The following is a 25,444-nucleotide window of genomic DNA, read 5'->3' on the forward strand; positions in this document are numbered from 1 at the left end:
TACATGCTGCTTCCTTGCTTGACACTCTGCATTTAAGAATGATAGAGCATGGCCAACCAACCAAAGGTTGGCAATCATAGCACAGGCTTCTTGTGCCTAATGACCTCCTGCATTAAAGTTTCTCATATATTTTTTTATATCGGTACGCAGGGGCACTGCTTAAGACAGACGAATCAATCTCAGGAGAAAAACATTGCGTGCAAAGCGTGTCAGAAAAGAAAATAGAAGTTGTTGCAATCTGGGTAAAAGACAATATTGCATTAAGATAACGGGATGAAACTGGAAGGGCACTCAGTTGAGCGCATACCACCACCACGTAATGCCTGATCCACGTGAACATATCAAGCCCTATACATTTTAAAAATATATCGTTTTTGGTCCCATCTCTCAATGGTGAAGAATGACTTTATAGATTTAAATTTTTTTGCATATCCAGATGTGGATTCGGATCTTCACCAAAATCAAATCAATTCATCCTTGTCACATGCCCAACCCATCCACCAAGTTTCATTCAAATCCGTCCACAACTTTTTGAGAACTTGTGATTTTACACATAAATATATATATATATATATATATATATATATATATATATATATATATATATATATATATATATATATATATATATATATATATATATGTGTGATCAGTTTTGCCCTGTCTCTCAATGGTGAAGAATCACGAAAAAATTTTTTTATCGGATCTTCACCAAAATTGAATCAATTTGTCATTGCCCCACACCCAACATGTCCACCAAGCTTCATCCAAATCCGTCCACAACTTGATGAGATATCGTGCTATATATATATATATATATATATATATATATATATATATATATATATATATATATATATATATATATATATATATATATATATATATATATATATATATATATATCGTTTTTGGCCCTATCTATCAATGGTGAAGAATCATTAAAAAATATTCTAGTAGTCAGATCCAGATCCGGATCTTCCCCGAAATCTAATCAGTTAGTTCGTCCTTGTCACACACATAACCTGTCCACAAAATTTCATCCGGATCCATCAACAACTTTTAAAAGATATCCTGCACACAAACAAGCGGACAAACAGACAGAGAGGGGTGAAAACATAACCTCCTTCACGTTCGGTGGCGGAGGAAAGGGAAAAAAAAAAGATCGGATGGAGATCATGGGATGAAGCCAGACCGAGAGCCAGAAATAGGGCCGACTAGAGAGTATGCACTCCAGCCTTATGGGCCACCTGGCCCGAAGAGGATAGATGAGATGAGAGAGTAGTTAATGCATGGAATGGTGTCCCTGGAAAGGTCGTGGCAGCAGAAACATTGGTAAATTTAAATCGGAATTGGATATGTATATACTTCGAGGAATTGGAGATAGAGGGGAATAGGGATGTTGGCAGGACTTGCAGGTAGGTATCTTGAACATGGATGATCGGGTTCGTCAAGGGATAATCCGCACTTCTCTCCCCCCATTCCCCAAATCTGTTTTGTAGTTAATATGGAATAGGCAAAACCTAGAAGCGAATGTAGAATTCTTCTTACATTCGCTTCTTAAATATATCGATTTAAAGTCTTTTTGCAATGAAAAAATAAATATTACCTGAACATTACCTTCACAACAACAACTACACCGCCGAGAACAGGATCTCATCTGCAAAAATAAATATTACCTCAACATTACCTTCACAACGCCAACTACACCGCCTAGAAAAGGATCTCATCCAAAAATAAATATTACCTCAACATTACCTTCACAACAACAACTACACCGCCTCGAAAAGGATCTCATGTGGAAAAATAAATATTACCTCAACATTACCTTCACAACAACAACTAAAACTGCCTAGAACAGGATCTCATCTGAAAAAAAAAATTTCCTCAACATTACCTTCACAATGACAACGACACCGCCTATAACAGGATCTCATCTGCAAAAATAAATATGACCTCAACATTACCTTCACAACGCCAACTACACCGCCTCAAACAGGATCTCATCTAAAAATGAATATTACCTCAACATTACCTTCACAACAACAACTACACCGCCGAGAACAGGATCTCATCTAAAAAAATAAATATTACCTCAACATTACCTTCACAACGACAACGACAGCGCCTAGAACAGGATCTCATCTAAAAAAAAAATATTACCTCAACATTACCTTCACAACAACTACACCGCCAAGAACAGGATCTCATCTAAAAAAAAAATCCTAGAAGCGAACGTAGAATTCTTCTTACATTCGCTTCTGACTTTACCGACAACTTGTTCACAACTGTATATGCAATTTCCGGTTACTTCGGCCTGGATTCGGGATCAGTGATCAAATAATGTAAATCACGATTAAAAAATATTTTTTGATGATGCGGGAGATATCTTTATTAAAATCAGTGGAGGAAATATACACCATGTCTGATATTATTTGGGTCTTTCATGTCTCTGACGATGCCTTTATCTCCCGGCATGCATCATTCCCCATGACAAAAACCGGAAGCAAAAAAAATCGGAAACAAAAAAAACCGGAAGCAAAAAAAACCAGAAGCAAAAAAAACCCGGAAGCCAAAGGGTCAAATCCAACGACACGGATTCCAAATTGCCAGGGTATTGTGTTGTTGTTGTTGTTGTTGTTGTTTTTTCCTATTCTCTCATGTCCACACGTTCAGTATGAAGCTCACTGCGTTCGCTATTATGGACCCTACCACTTTGCGTTTTGGGGAGTGGGGGGAGGGTTTATGAATGTTTGTAGATCTTGAAGAATTAGGATGAAAAGTCAAACAATAAAGGCATGAAATGGACGTTTCAATAAAATTATGAGGAAAATACAACAGGAGTATTGCCTCTGAACGTTTCAGTGGTGGAAGTATCGTTTAGAATCTGACTGCTGAGCTAATTTTGCTGATAAAACGAAGCGCCTTTCTTAATGGCTTGCTCCACTTGCCTCGCAACTTGCAAAGCGGTTAATAGGGAACGACCGGCTTGGAAAGCGATTGCAAGCTGATTGTTAACGGAACACACCGCCGGTGTTGGTGTGGCGCAGGCATGATGGGCCGACTGGCCTTCTCATGCGTCGACGCCTGATTTTTGTTGTTGTTGTTGTTGTTGTTGTTGTTGTTGTTGTTGCTGCTGAGTGATTGGTTCGCTTTATAGTGGCCTAGGCGGTGTAGTCGCTTAAGGATTAAACGGCAGTTTTCTCAACTCTTCTTTATTATCCTTCAAGTACACAACGCGTTTCGCTCCATTGCGTGGTTGCAAATTCATCCTTTCAGTTTATAGATGAGAAACCGCTCTTCTTGTGCTTTCGAAATGAAAAGCGATTTCTGTGGAGGAGGAACTGCGATCCCAGAGTGCACTGCGAACGTGAAAATGGCTGATTGTTCGCTTGATGAGGTGATCAGGAAACGAGGCCTCAGTGTTCGGAGAAGGTAAGGTCGAGCTTGTGTTCGATCGTTTCTGGGTCTGTTGTGTTCGAGGGACGAATCCTTACGTCTTGTTCACGTTACCCTTCTGCGCTTTCCCTCAGCACTCATCGTACTCTGTTCTCTCTGTTGTTGACGTGTTTTTTTTTTTTTAAATCCAACCTTTGGACGTTATCGGATTGAATCGACACTCGTGGAAGGTTTTATTAGACCGAGGCAAGTGGACCCTGGTTATAGGCATCTGCTGCTTGATGCTGGCTGTCTCCCGATCGACAACATTGACCGTTTAAACGGACTCTTCCTTGTTGTGAACGGTTTCCAGGTGTTGAGGCGTCTGAATCGAGCTCAGAGACAGAGGAGGTGAAGGCGTCATCTCTTCTCATCTCTCCTCATCTTTTCAGAATGATCTGTGGTTATTGACTAAGCAGTCTGGTTAATCAATTACCGACATTATGGCCAAAAAATAAGGCCATTGAAAACACACACACACACACACACACACACACACACACACACACACACACACACACACACACACACACACACACACACACACCCTTGAGGCTGCTGGATGCATCATTGGTTATGGACGTGGCTATGCTGCTGGATGCAGTGCCCCTTTTACCAGTATATTGTTGCTAATTTCCTCGACCTCGGAAGGATGGCAGGCTAAGTCAACCCCACCTGGTGTTGATTCAGCGGCCGACGGGGCGATAAACTCGGGACTTTCGGATCCCAAGCGAGCCACCCGAACCACTAAGCCAACGCCAGGTTTCTGTTATGGAGTTGGGTTACAAACATTTCACTTGAGGGTGAATTTGAGGAAACGGATTTGTTTCGGGGACAAAGGGAGTGCTAAATGGAAAGAGTTGTAGTGGGAATTGAGACGAAACAATTCCAGCTTTTTTGGGGGGGGCTAGAGGAGAGTGTGGAAGCGATTGAGGAAGGAACTGATGATGTGATTGTGATTAATTTTTCTCGTTAAGACAATAGAATTTTAGGAAGGGAAAAGTTAAACACATTCTATACCGATGTCAGAAGTTTAAATAATAAGATGGAAGAGCTTGAAGCCAAAGTAGATAGCTTACGTCTTGTTCGATATAGTTACGATATAGTTGCAGTGAGTGAGACGTGGTTTAAGGAGGAGAATAACTGGAGGACAGGATGAGAAGGCTACAAAGTCAGTACAAAAATTTGCCTCATGGTTTTTCAGTGTGATGATAAAAGAAAATGTAGCCCAATTAAGCTTGATTGATAATTAACCTGGGAAGGAAAGGGTTTTTTTTTTTTTTTAAGCACATATAACACAATGTATTGATGAAATCCTTGAATGGGAAATGTCTGATTCAAATACAACATGATTATCATATTTATCTACTTTATGAGAATGTATGTTTCCAATATATTGTTGTGGATTCTCGCCCGCCGTGCGAACGACCGCGTTTAACTAATAGCGGCCGCTTCGCCCACCGAACGGACAATCCAGTCGTGGCTTTCCGGATCAACGCCGGAAACCAGCCACGGGTGTGTTTTTAAGCACACCATAGCCGAGTTAATATTCCACCCGCGCGTAACGGTCAATCGCCGAATTGTCGATATACCTAATTATTCGCGCGGGCAGACTACCAAGAGACTGTACCTCAACGGGGCCGCTGGGACACGAGCTGCTTTAAGCAGCTCGCTCCGTTTTGGGATAACCGAGCGGGATGTTATCGCGAGCCCCGTTGGACCCGATCACTTTACTGGCTATTTAAAAACCAACTATATTCCGAGTGCAATATGGCAGTTCAATTAGGGAAAGAGGACGCAACGAACGGGGCACATTGGGCGGTGGTAGTTGTTGTGAAGCGGTTGATCAGAGCGATGTTGGTGGTGGAGGTGGTTGTTGTGAAGCGGTTGGTCAGAGCGATGTTGGTGGTGGAGGTGGTTGTTGTAAAGCGGTTGGTCCAAAATAACGATAGTAAAAGAAAAACGGCTACCTCAACGATCACAACCCTGTTACACTAATAATCCCCTTTAAACATCAGTGGGTGAAATCTATCTGAACACAGACTTATCGACCTAACTGATCTGAGGACCTATGTGGTGCTCTGCGAATTTCCACAGCCGTAACAATATGTATCCATTTCTCTTTTAAAATGTCCTTGTATTTACCTCCGTCACCGAAGGTGAAGGACGTTGTTTTTTCACCCCTGTCTGTCTGTCTCAATAGCTTCCAGGTCACAATTTTAAACCGATCTTCGCGAAACTTCACCACATGGTGTAGTTTGTCATAAGCAAGAAGTCTTTTGTTTTTGAGGTCAAAATGTCAAGATCGACATCGGCCAAAGGTCAACAACTTTGGTGAAATTTCTAAAATCCTCAATTTTCATCAGATTGACTTGAAATTTGAAGATGATTTATATTTCAGGTCACTGAATTCAACCAGCCAATTACTTTTGAGGTCAACGTGGACCAAAAGGTCAACAGAGACCAAAGGTCAACAATTTAGGTGGGATTTCTAAAATCCTCAGTTTTCATCCGATTGACTTGAAATTTGAAGAGGAATTGCATATTTGGTCATTGAATTCAACCACCAATTATTTTTTCGGTCAAATTTGTTTTATCGTGCTCTACATGACGTCGTCTTCTTGTTTGTTGGATTTTGGCAATTATGTTGGTTGGTTGTGTGTGTCATTCTGTGTGTGTCTGTCTGTCTGTCTGTCTGTTTACCCTGAGGCAGCCACACCATTTCAGCGATCATGACCAAATTGGGTACAGACGTCGGCCATGGTCCACCTTAGACACTTGTCATTTTTGGTGAATCTAGGTCAAAGGTCAAGGTCACCGAAAAACCGAAATTCTTATTTTCGCAATAACGTCTGTTAAAATGGTCGTATCGACTTCAAACCAAATCCAAAATGTGCATCTTCCAAAACTGCATCCAACCATATGTCTCATTGGGGTGTCACACCAACACCCTTCTTAGCGGTCGGGCGTCGAATTTCAAGGGGGATCGGGTCAAAACTTTCAAATTGCGATAAAAATGCCGTTTAAAGTCCGATTGACTTCTGAGTTATGATCATGACCAAACTAAGTGCTATAACTCATGAAACATTAGCACTATCGACTTATAAGAACCAAATTGATTTCCCGGTTTTTGTTTTTTCAGCGATCATGGAGATATGACAAAGTTATTCTGGCAATCCCTTGCTCAACGAGCAATTTCATTTGTTTGTCTGTTTGTTTGTGTGCAGAATATCTCAAAATGTTGTGGACAGGTTCGGTGTGTGACAAGGACGAACTGATTAGATTTTGATGAAGATCCCGATCTGACTACGAGATTTTTTTTTCAGTCATCTTCACCATTGAGGGATAGGGCCAAAACTGATATACGAGGTGTGTTCAAAAAGTATCCGACCTTTGTTCATAAAAAATACTCGTATCCAGATGCAACAAACTTACACTAATCTCCTTCAAAGTAGTCCCCTTGGGCTGCCACACACTTCTCCCAACGGTTCTGCCACTGTCAGAAGCAGTGCTGGAACGCCTCTTTTGGGATGGCGTGCAACTGGTCCGTTGCATTCCGCATGCTGTCTTCTCTGGACTGAAATCTGGTCCCTTTCAGGGGCATTTTCAGCTTGGGGAAAAGCCAGAAGTCACACAGAGCCATGTCGGGAGAGTAGGGAGCCTGACAAAGCACAGGTGTGTTGTGTTTGGCCAGGAAACTCTGTATCAAATGTGAAGAATGGGCGGGTGCGTTATCGTGATGGAGCTGCCAATTGACCGCTGCCCACAGGTCCGGCCGTTTGCATCGTACAGCGTCACGAAGGTGACGCAGTACCTCTTGGTAGTACTGTTTGGTGATGGTTGTGCCGTGTGGTGCCTACTCTTGATGAACCACGCCACTGGAGTCAAAGAAGACGGTCAGCATGACTTTGACTTTGCTGCGGACCTTGCTTGCTCTTTTTTGGCCTCGGGGATGTTGGATGCTTCCATTGTGATGACTGGAACTTCGTTTCTGGGTCGTACCCATAAACCCAGGTCTCATCGCCAATGATCACTGTGTTGAAGAAGTTGGGATCGCTGTTCACAGTCTCCAGCATGTCCTGTGCGATCTCCAAACAGAGTTGTTTCTGCTCGATCGTGAGCAGCTTTGGCACGAACTTCGCTGAGATTCTCCTTCAGCCCAAATCCTCAGTCACAATGGAATGGACGGATCCAATGCTGATGCCCGCCTTGTCTGCAAGTTCTCTGATCGTGATTCGACGATCCTGCATCAGCAGGGTCCTCACTTGGTCAATGACTATCTCATTTTGGGATGTTGAGGGCCTACCAAATCTGCTTCACTTTCCACTGATGTGTGACCATCTTTGAAGCGGTTGTTCCACTCTTTTATCTGTGTGGTGCCCATTGCTTCGTTCCCGAAGGCCTGTTGAATCTTGCGGATAGTTTCTTGGGAATTCCACTTTGGAATCGCCAAGCTTTACACAAAATTTGATGCAGTAGCGTTGTTCAAGTTTTTCCGCAATTTTGTCAACAACGAAAATCCGACGTCGCTCACTAACACTTCCTCACTCATCGGCGGTCTGTCGGCGACTGACAGCTTCTGCAGGTGGGAAAATATTCATGCATGTGAAGTAGGATCGCCTACATACGTGCACCAAACCACGCCTCCCTAGCTTCATTTGTTTACGCACGAAAAATTAAGGTTGCATACTTTTTGAACACACCTCGTATAGCACGATATCTCAAAAAGTTGTTGACAGATTCGGACGAAACTTGGTGGACAGGTTGGGTGTGTGACTGACTGCAAGAAATTGATTTGATGTTGGTGAAGATCCGAATCCGGATCTGGATACGAGAATTATTATTTTTAAAAAAGTTATTCTTCACCATTGAGAGATGGGCCCAAAAACGATATATAGCATGTTTCAAAAATGTATTGGGCCCTATATGTTCTCGTGGATCTGGCATTACGTGGCAGAGGTATGCGCTCCACCGAATGCCCTTCGAGTTCTTTACTGTATTGGAAGGTTACCGGCCTGTGATTAAACATCAGAATCCCTTTCCCCAAGCAGCCTGGCCTTCCAAATAATCTTTATAAATAGTCATGCGCCACTTAACGAAGGGGATACGTTCTGAGAAATGCGTCAAGCGATTTCATCATTGTGCGAACATCATAGAGCAGCGTTTCTCAACCTTCTTTGTCCCATGCCCCACTTTGATTTTCAAAAAAATTGTACGCCCCACCATGATTGGAGACACCACAGTATATACTACATATGTATTCAAAAGGCTTTATTAAAACTTTATTGCAAATTTTATTCAATTGCTACTCACTTCAATTGGAGCTCTGCCCTTGATGCTGGCTGCAGATTTGTTTGATTCGAGGAACCAATTTTGTCAGTTTCAGCCTTAAATCACCACGTTTCGTGATTTCCAGTCGATTTTTCTTAGCTTGCAGCAAATCGGTAACAACACTAAATCCACATTCGACTAAATAAGATAATGGGAAATTTATCAATACTTGCCCTTGCCAAAGTAGTCGAGTTTGGGTATTTATTTTCGCTCTCCTCAGACAGCCACATCATGGTTCATTTGATCTTGAAAAGAGTTTTGAATCATCATGCCCCACCAAAATATTGCCACGCCCCACCTTGAGAAACACTGTCATAGAGTGTACTTACACAAACCCATATGGTATAGCCTATTGCTCCCAAGTTACAAACTTGTACAGCATGTTACTGTACTGAATAGTGGAGGCAATTGTAACACAATGGTAAGTATTTGTGTATCTAAACATAGAAAAGGTACAGTAAAAATATGGTATAAAAGATAAAAAATGGTCCACCTGTATAGGGCACTTACCATGAATGGAGCTTGCAGGACTGGAAGTTGGTCAGTGAGTGATAAGTGAATGTGAAGACCTAGGACATTACTGTACACTACTGTCTTTTATAAACACTGTACACTTCGGCTTCACTAAATTTAGAAAAAAAACATTTTGCTTCAATAATAAATTAACCTTGGCTTACTGTAACTTTTTTACATTATAAACTTTTAAATATTTTTTTTAAACTTTTTGACTTTTGTAATTACACTAACCCAAAAACACAAACACATTGGTCAGCTGTATAAATGTTTTTTTAAATTTATTTTACTTTTTTAAACTTTTTTGTTAAAAACTAAGACACAAACACATATTAGCCTCGGCCTATACAGGGTCAGGATCATCAATATCACTGTCTTCCACCTCCACATCTTGTCCCACTGTCCCACATCCAAGATAGATGGAAGACGCGTTAGTTTTACCTTTGTGCTGTTCATGACGGCCATGTGTGTTAGTGGCTGCTTACAATCTCTTCTTGCATCGATGATAGAAAGGTGAATAAATGGCGTTTGGATTTTATAAATACGTAATCATTGCATCGATGTTATAATTTACAAATGAAGAAACGAGCACCTGTCAGTTGTGTGATATATTTTTGGAACAGTGCGAATGTTTTATCAACATAAAAAGCTTTATCAAAAATTAATTTGTGTTTTAATTTCGACTGTAACAACGATTTATTCGCGGAATTCTTTAATGCAAAGGTAATTTACTTGCTAGAAGGTAAACATGCAAAAAACGGGTCAAATAGGGCAAAAATAGTAGTGTTTTAGGATGTTAGGTCAACATTGTGTCAGTTTGAATGCTGATTTTTTTTTTTTTTTTTTGAATCCCGATTTAGCGTGACCCTGATTTTTTTTCGTTAGGACATTTTATGGACCTCAACAATCGCGTTATAACGGGGCCACACTGTTGGTTCACGAAAAAAATAAGTGACCACTATATTCGTTATTGTTGTGTGTCTGTCTGTCTGTATGTCTGTCCCGAGCATAGCTCCGTGGGTTTTGATCCGATCCTGACAAAATTTTGGTGGGAGGTTTATATCATGATCTAGTTGTGTTTTCCTGAAAATGGGAGTGGTGCTCCCATTATGGGCGGAGCCACGCCCAAAAAACGTGTTTTTAGGGGGTAGCCGATTTCAATTTGCATCTTCTCCTAGGGGGTTTATCGAATCTGACAGGGGTTTCGGTATTTAGTTAGCCCAATGTCACCTGCATAGCCCCACGGAGCTCGATTTTTCATTTTCGTCACAAAGTCATGAACTTAGAAAATTGCGATTTTGACATAAAAAATCCATCTTCTCCGAGGGGTTTGTCGAATCTGGCAGTGGTTTCGGTATTTGGTTAGCCCAATGGCACCTGCATAGCCCCACGGAGCTCGATTTTTCATTTTCGTCGCAAGGTCACGAACTTAGAAAATTGCGAATTTTGACATAAAATCATACGACCGCCCAAACTTTGAGAGCTCGGATGACAATATTTTTTATGCATAATCTTGAGGTCATTCCCCACCAAAAGTCTTGAAACCATTTTGCTCTATCTCGAACACCTTGCCCGTGGCGCCCCCTTCAAGTTTGTTTTTACACTGATTTCATCAAAGTATGGATAATAATCCGATAAGTGTGAAATGCCAAATAGCCTATATGACGTTATATTGTTCCTGGAATGTTCCAGAGGAAGTTTTGCACTGAAGGTCATAATCCTTGACCTTTGACCTTTAAAGGTCACAAAGGTCAAATTTTCAAAGTTGTGGGAATCGAACCGGGTTTTCGACCTTCTTCGACGAACTTACTCTAATAAGCTATAGCACATATCCTGCTTCCTTATTTTAATGTCCACAACATTGTTTTGTGACCTTTAAAGGTTATGCAAAGGTCAAATTTTTAAAGTTGTTGAACGAAACCAGGTTTTCGACATTTTGCAGCTAATAACCTGTCACTCGTACCACATCATGTTGATCATTTTTATGGCTTGGTCAAACATTATCATATTATCTCATCCTTGACTTCTGAAACAATCTGCATCGTCAAATACCGCTCGTGAACCATCGTCGTCTTCAGACTTGTAGTTGTTTATTATCATTATCAAGTATTATGTACTGTACATAATTGTATGTGCTATACTGTATTTTTATATGACTGGCAGCACTACGACGGCTATGACATCACGAGGCAATAGGAATTTTTCAGCTCCATTATAATCTTATGGGACCACCGTCGTACATGCGGTCCTTCGTTGACCGAAACGTCGTAATACGGTGCATGACTGTATATATTCAGTGGAATAAAATTTTCTGTATTCTCTTTTGCTTAATATATATATATATATATATATATATATATATATATATATATATATATATATATATATATATATATATATATATATATATTACGGTGAGGGCGGACATGCGGGTGGTTGGAGTGTCAATGGAAGATGTGGAGGATAGAGCGAAATGGAGACTGTTGATCCGCTGTGGCGACCCCTAACGGGAGCGAGCCGAAAAAAGAAGAAGATATATATATATATTTTTATATATATATATATATATATATATATATATATATATATATATATATATATATATATATACACATATACTTGATATTAAGGGATCCTCATATATTAAATGATGCTATGCTGATGTGCAATAGTCTAACTGGAGTCTTGTGTTACTGGAATGTGTGCTTAGATAATGTCCATATGTCTCCTTTAAACCCTTATCATCTTTTTGGTCATAAAGTTTCTGTGTTCAAGTTTATTTCTGAATAACAACTACCAGACGGCTTTGAGTGATCACCTTCCCAATCCTGACAAAAGCTAGCTCTACAGTACCTTGCCTTGAGTACCACCAGATATCTTCCCCCAATCTCACCCCTACCCATTTTAGCTTGGTATCAAATGACTCGAGAGCCGTGTCGTCTTTGGAAAGAGGATGAAGCGTGTTGCTTGCTATTGTGTTACTTAATTGCCTCTTTCCTCCATCATGATGCTATGTTAAATGATTCAAACTCTTCGAGAGGAATTGAATTCTTCGACACCAGGTTTTAGTGATGCTAGCGACTCCTTTGACCACCGGGAAACCCCTGAGAAAAATGATGTGGTATTATATATTTCCCCACTGTTGCAGTTTGTTTGAATAGTGCAACCTTTGGTGGATGTTAGCGTTCCATGATTGATTGAATTTCCCAGAGAACTGTCTGACTGTCATCTTCTGTTGTTCTTGCCACCACCATGGCTAGCTTTTCCTGTCATTGGGGACGAGTACTTTTGCTCGTGAGGTATAAAATAACAGGAGTGGAGTTAGATTGATATCACTATCAGAGTAAACAGAAACAAGTTGAGAAAATAACTCGGCAAGCCAAAAGAGAGTATGAGAAGGACATGGCAATACTAAGAATATTAAACAAAATAGCAAGGCTTTCTTTAAGTATATCAGGGGAAAAATAACAGGTTTGGACCAGTGTGGGCCCATTGAGGAATATCTCCAGGAGAATGGTGAGTGATGAAAGTGAGATGGCAGGCTTATTAAACAGGTATTTTATTTCAACATTTACACAAGAACAGTCAGGAGGAACTATAGACCTGTTAGTTTGACTTCAGTTGTGGGGAAGGTGTTGGCGACATTAATTGGGGACCAGATGAGGAACCATTTAAACAAATACAAACTAATTAAAGGTAGTCAGCATGGGTTTACCAAATGTAATTCCTGTCTAACAAATCTTTTGGAGTTCTATGAACCATTGTCTGATTGGGTGGATGAGGGAATGGCAGTGGATATAGTATATTGTTGCGGATCTGGGGTGGCGGAAATCTGACCCGGTCCTAGGTGCCAGCCCCGCCACCGCCGTCTCCGGGAGTCTATAACACCGGCCGGCTCGGCACAGGCCTCGGGTCACGCGTCTTCAATCGCGATACCAATGTAATCCTGTACCTTACCAGTTGGGGAGATAGAACCCCTAGTTACAGACTGGCTTTGTCAGTGACCGAGCAGAGTCTACCAGCCTGTAACCATTTTTGGTCTTGTATGCCAATCGAACGGATCGTTCCTCGACGCGACATGCATTAATCCATAGCTACAACTGCATAAGAATTAACCAGATTTATTAGGAAACATCAGGGATCACAACACAAGCAATAAATACTACAATGGTTATACTAACTATCTACCCATTCTTACCTAGCGAACCACGGTCTAAAGGTTTCGAGGGGATTCTACGAAATATGCCTTATACAACACGTTCAAACAAACAGCATGCATGCAGGACAAGACAGAGTACTTGGTGATGGCTCATGGACGAGAGGACTGTGTCCAAAAGCACGAATATCGCTCGTAACAAGCGGTGGTGTCCACGGGTTCAAACTCCCGCTAGAACGTGCTGCGCGGAAAGATGGTGGCGCGGTATTCTTTATTTTTTTAGTAACGGCGTGCGCAGTCTCCGCGCACTCTGACCTCGCGTAGGGTCGAAGATGAGCTTCAGCTGATCTCTCTCACGGTCCAGCACAAAAATCCCGGCCTGGCCTGTTCTCCATACAAGGCCCAAGTCGAGGTCCGAGTTCCACAGGCGGATCGGCAAATGTGACGCACCGTTGCTGTTGGTGAGTAAGGACCGTCCGAAGGTCCGGCGTCTCCTCTCCGGCCTTCCTGCCTCGAAGCCCGACTCACGCTTCGTCCTCTCAGTGCCTCACTCGGTCGAATCATCGACGTGCAGGTCGGGTTAGCGTCTCTCCCGGCAGATCCAACACAGTGCCTCCTTCGTTCGCTCCCCTCGAAGCGACTCCGAGCACGCCTTGAGAACCCAGCCGCTCCTCACACACAGCACTCCTTTCGTTCCCTTTTCTTTTCTCTCGCGACTGCCGTTCCCCAAACTCAGAGCTCCTTCATTTGCTCGCTTCGAGACACGAGCACTCCTCGTCGACTACTTGCAGTTTTCAAACCGCCAAAACTGAACCTGTCCACGAGGTCCCTTTTCCGCTCGCTTCGAAACACGAGCAGACTTCGAGCCCCACTATTTCCACATACTCATCTTTTGTTTCTGCTTTCTCTCGCTTCTCTCGGCGACTCTCTGACCAAAGGCTCTGCCCCTTTGCCTCACTGCCTATCCAGGCCACACCTCTCGCTCTAGGCCACTACCCTCCCGTTCGTACAGGAGAGGAAGAAGAATCATCTCTTGTTTCTCTCCTTTCACCACCGTATGAACATAAAAACAGTCTTCTACATCTCCCAACACACGCATATCGTCGCTTACACCACACAACCTATCTAAACAGGCATTTAATGGGGGATCTGAGCTAATCCTATGTTTAGTAGTCCCATTAAGGGCCATTTCCGTAACAATATCTAGACTTTAAGAAGGCATTTGATAAGGAACCACATTGGAGGTTGTTAGCTCAACTGTGTGCTTATGGAGTTGGCTGGTCAGGTCGCTAATTTGATTGCAAACTGGCTTAGTGGTAGGAAACAAAGAGTGGCTGTGAGTGGGAGGATGTCTTGCTGGGAGTATGTAAGTAGTCGGGTACCTCAGGGATCAGTACTTGGACCATTACTATTCATAAGTTACATCAATGATTTGGATAGTGGGGTGAAAAGTAAGCTTTCTAAATTTGTAGATGACACACAAAGCTTGGAGGTAAGGTGGATAACATTGGGGGTGGTGATCAGATTCAGGAAAGTATTGATGCTTGCATTGATTGGGCAAAAGATTGGCAGATGGAGTTTGATGTAAACAAGTGTAAGGTGTTGGGGATGGGAAAGAGCAATGAAAATAGAGATTACATGATGCAAGGGGTAATTTTGGAGTATATCATACAGGAGAAGGATATGGGGGGGGGTGGGGGGGGAGTAAGCAGACAAGACCAAGCCAGTCAGCTATAGTTAAGCAAACAGGGTTTAGGTTGTATTCGCAGAGGGACAAATATTAATTATTGATCAAAAGAGGTGGTTTTAACTCGAGTCCGGCCGAGTTATATTGTTACGAATCTGGAAGCCATGAGCACACAACAGCCAGGTCGTATAGATCAGTTATATCGGTAAGTACGTGTTTCTAGTTAGGGTCCCGTCCCTAGTCTAATGGGAATTAAATGTTCGTGCGCTGCTGAGTTATTTTGATAGTCAGGGTTTTCTTTTACATTTTTACATCCCTTTCACAACAACAACACTGTTCGCGGCATTCTTCGCACGCTCGCCAGCGAGCGCGTACATGGGCGGAGTTTTATATGAGCATGGCGTCACTCTTTGGCCAATCGGCAAGGAGCGGGCGTCTCACCCGCCCCATCTCTCACTCAGCACCACCGCCATTACGCACTTGGCCGGAGGTGAGGAGGTAGGCGGAGCTACAAACGCCTCCGATCGGGACTCCGCCCAGAAGGGTGGGACTTGCCCCGCCTACCGTGGGCCTGTCCAATGGGAGACGGCCAGGGAATCGCGCGATGGGTCTGACCTATCAGGAGGCGAGTGGCCAGTAGAAGAAGCCCCTCCCTCCGAAAGAGAAGAGTGTGGTTGTCGGGACGAGCGAGAGGAGTTTGCGTCCTGAGTCTGCTCGAGTGCGTGTCTCTGCCTGGGTTTGCGGCGGACTGCATCCTGCGCTTCGGATGCGTCTCGTCTGGCGCATTACCACGAGCGGTTGAGTTTCAACAAGGGAGATTACCTCGTCTCGCCTCCTGGATTTGGCTGCCCTGGTCCGTCCTTTGGCGGCAGGAGCTCCGGGAAAGGGTGGACGACCAGCCGTGCGCTCAGGCCAGGTAGCCAGCCCTCCTGACTCCCAGCCGAACTATCCTTGGCTGGAGAGCCGAATAAAGACCCGACGGGGTCCATTTCATTTTGGGTTTACCTGTCTGTGTGCGGGCCTGTCTTGCTTAAGTAGAATCGTTAAGTGCTTGCGTTATTGTACATTGGAATATAGTCGGATAACTCTGCTCTTTGTGTGTTCCCTTCCCCCCCATTGTAAAATAAATATCCCCTCTTGTTGAATGTACCAGCTCATTTCTGTGCCTCTTTCATTGGCTTAGCACAGTGCGTGTTGGGAAATTGGGAAACGGTAAATTGTGCATTTGGACCGACGGGTCTTGGTAATCATCCGCTCGGATTACGCACAGTTCGAGCATGATAACGGCTCGTTCCGCTCGGGGCCTGCAGAGGGTGTGAATTCCCCGGTAGCTTTGCCGCATGGATACTTAGGTATATTGAAGTTGGCAATTAATCCTATACCATGCGGCCAAATTATTGGCGATTCACGGTCCTGTAAGGGACCCGTGCCTTTCGGAGTTCTCCAAGAAGCACGATCTAGATTCCGGGTGTTCGGTGGCGCCGACTCTACTGCTCCACCTAGCGGTCGTGCTCGCCACCGACACCAGGCCCCACAACAATATATCGGCGAACATTCAGCATATGTGCCCCGATGTTTTATATCAGGCCGTTGGGTGCTCATGCCATCCCATTTCCACCCCTCCCCCAAATTACAAGGGTCCACATATTTAGAAGCATTGATCGATTATTTTTGGTCAGGTGAATCTGAATGTGTGTTAATTGGCCTGTAATGTAAAAGCCAATCCCATTCAAGTTTTTATGCTGTGAGAAAGCATGATAATCTAACGATACCAGTCTAAAGCAAGCGGGAAGGAATCACCTGCATGCACGTCACATGACTCAATGCAGGTAAGGCCTGGCTGACCATACATACGCAGACTCACTTGGGTTTTTGTGAATCTAAACAGCAGCATGTGCTTGAACCTTGGATGCAGGGCTGGGTCCAGGAGACCAACCGGGCATGATTTTTGTTATGCTATAATAACTATGTTTATCTCTGCCGTCGACGGTGGAAGGAGGTTGTGTTTTCACATCTGTTAATTTCTTTCTTTGTGTGCAGTATATCTCAAAACATTGTGGACATATTCGGATGAAATTTGGTGTACAGATTGGGTGTGTGACAAGAATTAACTGATTTCGATGTTAGTGAAGATCCGGATCCGACCACAAGAATTTAAAGTGATTCTTCACCATTGAGTGATGGGGCTAAACCAATATATAGTCCAATATCTCCAAAAGTTATGGACCGATTTGGTGTACAGGTTGGGTGTGTGACAAGGACAAATGATTCCATTTTGGTAACGATCTGAATCCGGATATGGGATTTATTTAATTTTTAAAGTGATACTTCACCATTGAGAGATTGAGCAAAAAACGATATATAGCAAGTTGTCGAAGGATTTGGTTGAAACTTGGTGGACATGGGTGTGAAACGAAGAATTGATTCAATTTTTTGGTGAAAATCTGGATCTGATAATTACCTCTACCACCGAAGGTGGAAAGAGGTTATGTTTTTACTCCTGTCTCTATCTGTCTTTATTTGTGTGCAGGATATCTCAAAATTGTGGACAGATTTGGATGAAATTTTGTGGGAAGTGTGGGTTTGTGATGACAATAACTGATTCGATTTTGGAAAAGATCCAAATCTGGATACGATAATTATTTAATTCTTAAAGTGATTCTTCATCATTGGGGCATTCCATGCCAAGTGTACACACTCTCCCGACACTAATACCTCATTTTCTCCCCATATGTTGGTCATTTATTCACTTGGGTGAAAAAACTCAAAATACCAACTTTTAGACCTGTGGGCCCATCGGGGCCCATTTTACGCCCCCCCCCCCCATATTTGGGTGTCCCCGGCTGCCCCACAATCTTCCAGAGGCCATATCACAGGTTGTAGTGGTCCGATTTGGATGATCTTGGTATCAAAATGCTCGTAAAAGCGAGATCTTTCGAATCGCGTAAAGTAAAATCACTCAAACAGTAATTCAAAAAGTTATAGTTTGGGGCACCCTTTGACCTTGGGCCCCCGCTCCCCAGCCAAACCAATGGTCCCGATTTTTTTCGTGTGAGAATAACACTTCAGCATAAATTAAAATGGGATCTCAATGGGTTCAAGTGTGATGATGGTTTTATTGTTCGGGGTCCACATATCACTAATTATTGATTCGACATTGGGCGACGTTTGCCTTCATCGTTCCAATAACGTCACCTGCTGGCAGGCGACTATGTCTGAAATTGACAATCATCATCTCTGGACTATTTTATACATACATATATATATATATATATATATATATATATATATATATATATATATATATATATATATATATATATATATATATATATATATATATATATATATTGCATCATTTGCGAAAAATTATTCTGCCTATTGTGTGTATTGATTTTTAAGTGCACATTTTTTGTATAACCATCATCGAATTAAGTTATAAATGGGCTAATCTCAGTTTTTGCATATTTTGCAGTAAGCATGGCGACTGAAGATCGAAAGGAGTTCCGAAAATACTGTTGCGATCCTTTCAGCTGCCATAAAACGAAACAACGAAAAGATCTTCGCAATGTGTCAAATGATATGTTGTTGAAATTTTCTTCAAACGTGAAAAAAGATGACAGACATTGTACTTTGTGCAGAAAAAAACTTTCTCCGTTGTCACCTGAGCGTATTGAAGAATCATCTTCGACCAGTTCAAAATTATCATCAGAAGGTACTATCGAAGGCATTGCAGAATCTATTTCGACAGATGAGGACGAGGAGGTTTTTGAGCGAGAAGCAGAAGTTGACCTATTAAACCAGTCGTTATCGATGATAGGCGAAAGCCCATTCGACAAACGAAAGGCGGAAAGCAACCCAAGGTACGTTCCTGAAAAGCGAAGTAAAGTGGAAGATTCTGTGCGAAAGCAATTAGCACTAGTTGCTGGACCAAGCACTGCGGAGAAAACAAAATACAGCGTCAAAATGTGATGAAAACTGCATGCTAGACGTGATCAAAAGCCTGAAAGAAAAATACGTTGTTTCGAGCCGTTCAGAGCAAATACGTATACTGACAATATTGGCTCGTAATATGAGCATCAGAGGGATTATGAGTGAATTCAGTTGCTCCCAAAGAATGGCTGTGCAAAAATGGTATGCTATCGTCTCCAAATCCCAAACGGTAAAATATTGGCTGACGAAGTGAAATCCGCCGTAACCAAATTTTACCGAAGTGATGAAGTCAGCCGAATAATGCCGGGAAAAAATGACTGTGTGGTGGTCAGGAATGAACGTGGAAAAGACAAAATTCAAAAGCACCTGGTACTAAACAACAATCTCAAGGAACTGTTTCAGAAATTCAAAGAGAAGAACCCTGGCTTGAAAGTTGGATTCGCGAAGTTCGCCATGCTCTGTCCCGAGGAGTGTGTCCTGGCCGGTTCAGGCGGTACACACAGTGTATGTGTATGTACGATACATCAAAATGTGAAACTCATGATGTTTGGTTCCAAAATGTCACAGATAGCCAAACTTCCTCACTATCATCATGCGATAGCACACATAGTTTGTAACCCAGCACAACCGGCATGTTATTTCAGAACTTGTGAAAGTTGCCCATCAATTGAAGACTTCAAAACAGAGCTACTGAGTGCTTATGAACTAGAGGATATTGATGAAATTCAGTTTAAACTGTGGACATCCATCGACAGATCTGAACTGAGCTTCATGGTCCTGCCTTTGGAAGAATTCAATATATAATATATATATATATATATATATATATATATATATATATATATATATATATATATATATATATATATATATATATATATATATATATATATATATATATACTTCTCACTTCACCACCTACCTGTTTAACGACCGCTCGGACTTGCGACCAGCTCTCCGACCAGTAGGTATTGTACGCTGTACGAGAACTTTGGTTGTGGAAACGGCAGTGTGGCGTCTCAGCGCGTACTATTTATAGCTACTGTTTGCGCACAACTTTTTCCAAAGCTCTAGCAGCAACAGAAAGTGATGAAGTAACCCTTCGTGATTTTTGGAAATCGGACAACATTTTACACTGCATAAAGAACATTGAATCAGCTTGGGGGGAGGGAGTGACAGAAAAGTGTATGCAAGGCATATTGAAAAAATGCCTGAAACGTTTCGTGAATAATTTCGAAGGATTTAACAAAGACGAACATGTCGATGTCATAAATAATATGCAAGATATGTAAGAGTTATGCAAATTAAAGCAAAGTTATCAAGTTGGAGTTTCCTTTAGACCTTTTCTTTATTCAGAATAAATAAAAATGATTACCTGTATTTACAGTATGCAAACCAAAGTAATGTATATTGGAGCTGATTTCCTCTATTCTGTTTATTACAGTATACAGTACACTACTGTATAAACATTAAAAAAACCCTCGCTAAAAAAAAAATCCTCATTAAAAAAGGAAAAAATACTGTATAAAAATAAATCCTCGCTTATCGACCAATTCGCTTAACAACCTCGTCGTAGGAACGGAACTCGGTCGTTAAGTGAGGAATGCCGATGTGTGTATATATATATATATATATATATATATATATATATATATATATATATATATATATATATATATATATATATATATATATATATATATATACACACACACACACACCACAGGTGCCCACAACAGTTTGGTGTCAGGAGTGGGATTCGAACCCCTCCGCCTCCATAGAGAAATTTACGGGACTCGGACCAGGGGTGTGCTTGCCAACCCCCCCACCTTCCCTCCGAAATTAAGAGCATCCAAATTTTAGTAATTCTCAGCACGGACCATGGCGGACCAAGACGGACTGGTACAGGTGGGTTCTGAGATGTTAAAAGAATCTGTGGCTCAGGACAACACCATTCAGGGAGATCTTTACCTGCTACCGACAAGGCAGCAGTTTATGGAGATTATAGAGATGCTAAGATAAGCACTGAAAGAGGATTTTCAAAACATGGCAAACTGCATGGATGCGAATGTGCAAAGAATGGAAAGCCGAATGGATGTAAATATGCAAATGCTGAAGGCCGGCCAGGAACAAATAATGGTGGAGCTGCGGAGCTGTAACGTCGAATTAAAAGAAACGACCGAGTCAAGGGGGAGTGTGAAGGTTTGTCGAATTGCGGTGGAAACGGGCGAGGTCGAGGGAACGAGCGAGGTCGAGGGAACGAGCGACGCAACGTTAATTAAAGGAGAAAACTATAAACTCGGACAGGATTTAGAAATAATAAGGGAGACGCAGGATTTAGAAGTAGTAAAAGAAACGCGGGAATTAAAAGTGGTGACGGAGACGCAGAAATCGAAAGAGGGGAACGAATTGCATGAAATTAAAGCGGAGCACACGCAAGTAGAGCTCGGAGGGGACATGGAGGTTGAGCTTGGGGAATGTTTTGGGACCCAATGCAAGAGTCAGATTAACCTCCCACAGGAACGAGGGGAGACGGTATGCTCCTTCATGGCAAGCCGTGACGAGGTGAGTCCGGTTAGGCCGTTCGAAGTAGAGCAGGTATATGGTGCGAATGAGTGCACGCCAAGCTTTGGGAGGGTAGAAACCCCAGGATCTTTTGGGCTAACCCAAGTACCCAGTATGAATTTCCCAGAGTGTGTGTTGAAACGTGTGAGTGGTGCAAATGATATGGAATGTACGAGGGCATGTGAGAAAATGGGACACGGACCGATCCAGACAGGAGACTTCGGTCGTGTAACGGGCAGGTTGATTTTGGAAACTGCGCCGGCTCCACGGGACGCTGTGTGTAAGATCCGTTCCGTGTTTTGCGAACGGTCCAGGCGCACACGACTCCGTGATCGGGAGCTGGCGTTGAAACGTCCCGTGATTGGTACAAAACCACCACGTGGACGGTTAAAATGGTGGAAAATGTGTGAATTTGGAAAGCACCTGGCCCCATGTGAGCACGTGTGCGAGGCTCCGCGTGCTGCGCGCAGCGAATGGAATTCGCGGGACGCGCGGAATGTGTCCCGACGACGCCGCCGGGCCAGTGTGCGAGTGACGTCACCGAGGATGCGCAGCACGAAGGCCTGGTGAGAAACGCACGGCTCACATGGTGGATGGCTCAAAAGCGAGCACATGGTGCGATCGACGAGGTTACATTATGCTTCCAATTATCGCCCGAACGGAAGGGACGAGCAAATTGCAAACCACCGCCCTGGCGATGCAAGGTCTACCGAGCCTTTGCACGAGTACCCGATCCCCAGCCAGGATGTAGCTAACATCCTCGTCGTGGGCAAAGGAGCGCTCGTTAGTGGATGGGTTTAGCGTTAGATAGACCGGCCTAATGAGGTATGAGCAGTCCTCCACGGGGCCTGGTGGGATCAGTTTGAGGGAATTTAGGATAGAATTTAGAATGGATTGGAGACTTGGACAGACATGGTGCGTGTAGCGGGGACGTAGATTAGCTACGTAGAATTAAATGGAACGTGCATTAGAGTAAGGGATGACGGGGAGCACTAATTAGTTAGGGGAACGTAGCGAGCACAATGTCAGTATTAGAGTGTGTTGTGGAAAAAATAAATAAAGGGAAGAAAGAAACATGCATGAATGTGGGTCAGCAGGCCCGAGTGTGAATGTGGAATGCATGGTGCGAACAAATGATTGGGGGGAGGAGTGAATCCCACCCAAGGGAACCCGGGGTTAGTGTAATGTCAGTTTGTGGGTTAGTTAAATTAACCAATCGAATGTCATTTTGTTGTTGGTGTAGGATGAAGGCACGAAACCTTTTGAAGGTTGCAGGAGTCTCTTGACCGGCTGGGAGCGTGGCTGTTGAAATGTGCGCACTGAGTAGAGGGCCCCCTGGCCACCGGAGTAGTAGGCCATAGGTCCAAGAGACGGAGTTAGTGTAATGGGCACGGGCAGCCCACGGAAACAGGACCTGGAGCACCAAAATGCCACGTGGGCATTGAAGGGGACACTGCCAGGGGCATTCCCCACGTTCATACAGAGTAGGTAGGCTCGGAGACAGCCTCAGCGACCTGGGGGTGCCGTAGTTCGAGTTCTGCAGATGAGTATCCCTGCCAATGGAGCCACGCTGCCCAGCCACGAAATTGTGCAAGAGCACGAGAGAAAATTTGCGGGCCAGGCCCAAATTAATAACGAACACCAACACAGGCGATGGGTTTAGCATGTGGAATCATGGTTTCTTGAACCGATAGTTTAAAGAGGCAGGCGTGTTGAAAAGCCCCGGGGAAAGATTAACGTTAATAAATGCCAGGATAGATAGGAAACATGTACCCCCTTCGCACCATCCATCCCTTCGCTGTTCACCTTCCTTCAAAGACAAACCTTCACACTCTCCCTTGACTCGGTCGTTTCTTTTAATTCGACGTTACAGGTCCGCAGCTCCACCATTATTTGTTCCTGGCCCACCTTCAGCGTTTGCATATTTGCATCCATTCGGCTTTCCATTCTTTGCACATTCGCATCCATGCAGTTTGCCATGTTTTGAAAATCCTCTTTCAGTGCTTGTCTTAGCATCTCTACAATCTCCATAAACTGCTGCCTTGTCGGTAGCAGGTAAAGATCTCCCTGAACGGTGTTGTCCTGAGCCACAGATAATTTTAACATCTCAGAACCCACCTGTAACAGTCCATCTGGGTCTGTCATGGTCCATGCTGAGAATTACTGAAATTTGGATGCTCTTAATTTCGGAGGGGAGGGGGGGGGGTAGGCCACTGGACTCACCTTTGGAAATTGCTGAAATCTGAGGGAGTTGTTCTGAGGCTGCATTGGTCCTCGAGACGGATTCACGAGTCTCTTCCTCAATCCCCTCAAAAAGGATCTTAGGGATTGGGGATAGACGGTCAGGAGAGGTTAGCCAAACAAAGACAATAAGGGGGCTCGGGACACCTGTAATTATAAAATTATATAAAAAATAAAATAAAGTCTAAATCTTGTTGTTTTTTTGTTGCAAGCTAATGGGGGTGGGTATGAACAAGGACAGGCATAGGCGATAGGTTGGGATGAGACCGTAGGGTAGGTCCGAGCCCATTTTCAGACCGACCGGCACCACCACACTCCCTCCACAACCTCACGAGACCAGACCTAGGCCGGCCAGCTTCATATGCCGACCTACTCTTGTACTACATCTTGCCTGGTCTGCGTTTGCCATGCCATGCTTTGCCTGCCTTTGCCTTGCCTCCATACCTGCCCATGCCTTTGTTTTTTGCATTATCTTTCACTCTCACCGTGTGCTCCAGGACCATCTCTGAAAGTGTTTTGCAAGGACTTCCCTGCAGGCAGCTGCATTACCGGGGACTGCATTTGAGCAGCCCGGATATCTCATTGTTGTTGCATGAAGGTCAGTTCAAATGGACCAGGGACTGCACTGAGCAGCCCGGAGATCTTGTTGCATAAAGGCCAGTTCAAATGGCCTGTGAGACGGCGTATGGCCTGCCGTGTTAGGGTGAGTTGCCTCCAGCAGCTAAAAAAAGAAAAAAAAAAAAGAAAAAAAGAATTCAACGACAAACAAAGGACCTGTGAAGGCCCTAAAGACGTCTGACCATCGATGCCTGCTGCGCGCTCACCCACAAATGTTAACTTTGCTGTGTTTTCTCTCCTCAAGTCATAGGTCCTGAGCCATGGGTAGTGTAAATATTAGGAATGTACATAATTTAACCCACCTGTTGTTTGTTTAGTGCTGGCAATGTAGTTAAGTTGTCCGAGTGAGTCTGCTAGTTTAGTTACGCAACGCACTAGGTTATTTATTTTTGGGACATGTATTCAAAATGTTGCACTCAGGGATCCGTAGGTAAAACGTACTGGGGGAAAACCTACACCTGCATGCCACACAAAAATTAACGACTCGGGTCGAGTCTATAAAAAGGGGGGGGGTAGTGTTACGGTTCTGGAAACCATTTGCATTCAACAGGCAGATGTTCCAAAAGTCAGTTATGTCATTAAGTATGTGTGTAGTCAGATCCCTTTCCTTTTATCTGGTGGGAGAATCAAAGGCGTGCGTTGTGATTTATTAAATCTTTACATCCAACGAACCCTCCAACGAACAACCAACAACCATTCCATTCCCCATCACGATCCACTACCCACCCGCTGTCTACAAGCACTCTGACTTTCCAAGGCAGGGTCTTGCAGCTGTTCCTTGCCACTTCCACCAACGTTCCTTCCACAAACGTTGTAACTCTTGCACGACGGCCTGTGCAACATTGATACTGTTACTGGTCAAGTATGAACCCGCGTGGAAGACTGGCTGGGGTTTCCAGGCAGGAGCCGTTGCAGAGTTGATACTGTTACTCGTCGAGTGTGGGCCCGCGTGGAGGAGTGGC

General features: G+C 43.4%; 1 protein-coding gene across 4 annotated transcripts in view; it reads left to right on the forward strand.

Moving 5' to 3' along the window:
- Positions 1 to 3,149: 3,149 nt before the first annotated feature.
- POLDIP3 (DNA polymerase delta interacting protein 3) overlaps positions 3,150 to 25,444 on the forward strand; it is a 65,336-nt gene continuing 43,041 nt past the window's right edge. For 3 of the 4 annotated variants that reach the window (XM_085845144.1, XM_085845975.1, XM_085847553.1), the window contains exon 1: positions 3,150 to 3,435. In XM_085845144.1, coding sequence (XP_085701270.1) covers positions 3,287 to 3,435 — 149 coding nt within the window. In that variant the 5' untranslated portion in view covers positions 3,150 to 3,286. Of the gene's footprint in view, positions 3,436 to 24,361; positions 24,463 to 25,444 lie in introns of all 4 variants that reach the window. The other variant, XM_085846768.1, reaches the window with a different exon arrangement.

Source organism: Eptatretus burgeri, chromosome 1 (assembly GCF_056783735.1).
Source record: "Eptatretus burgeri isolate ZD-2024b chromosome 1, Ebu_testis_v1, whole genome shotgun sequence".
NCBI classification, from domain to species: domain Eukaryota; kingdom Metazoa; phylum Chordata; class Myxini; order Myxiniformes; family Myxinidae; genus Eptatretus; species Eptatretus burgeri.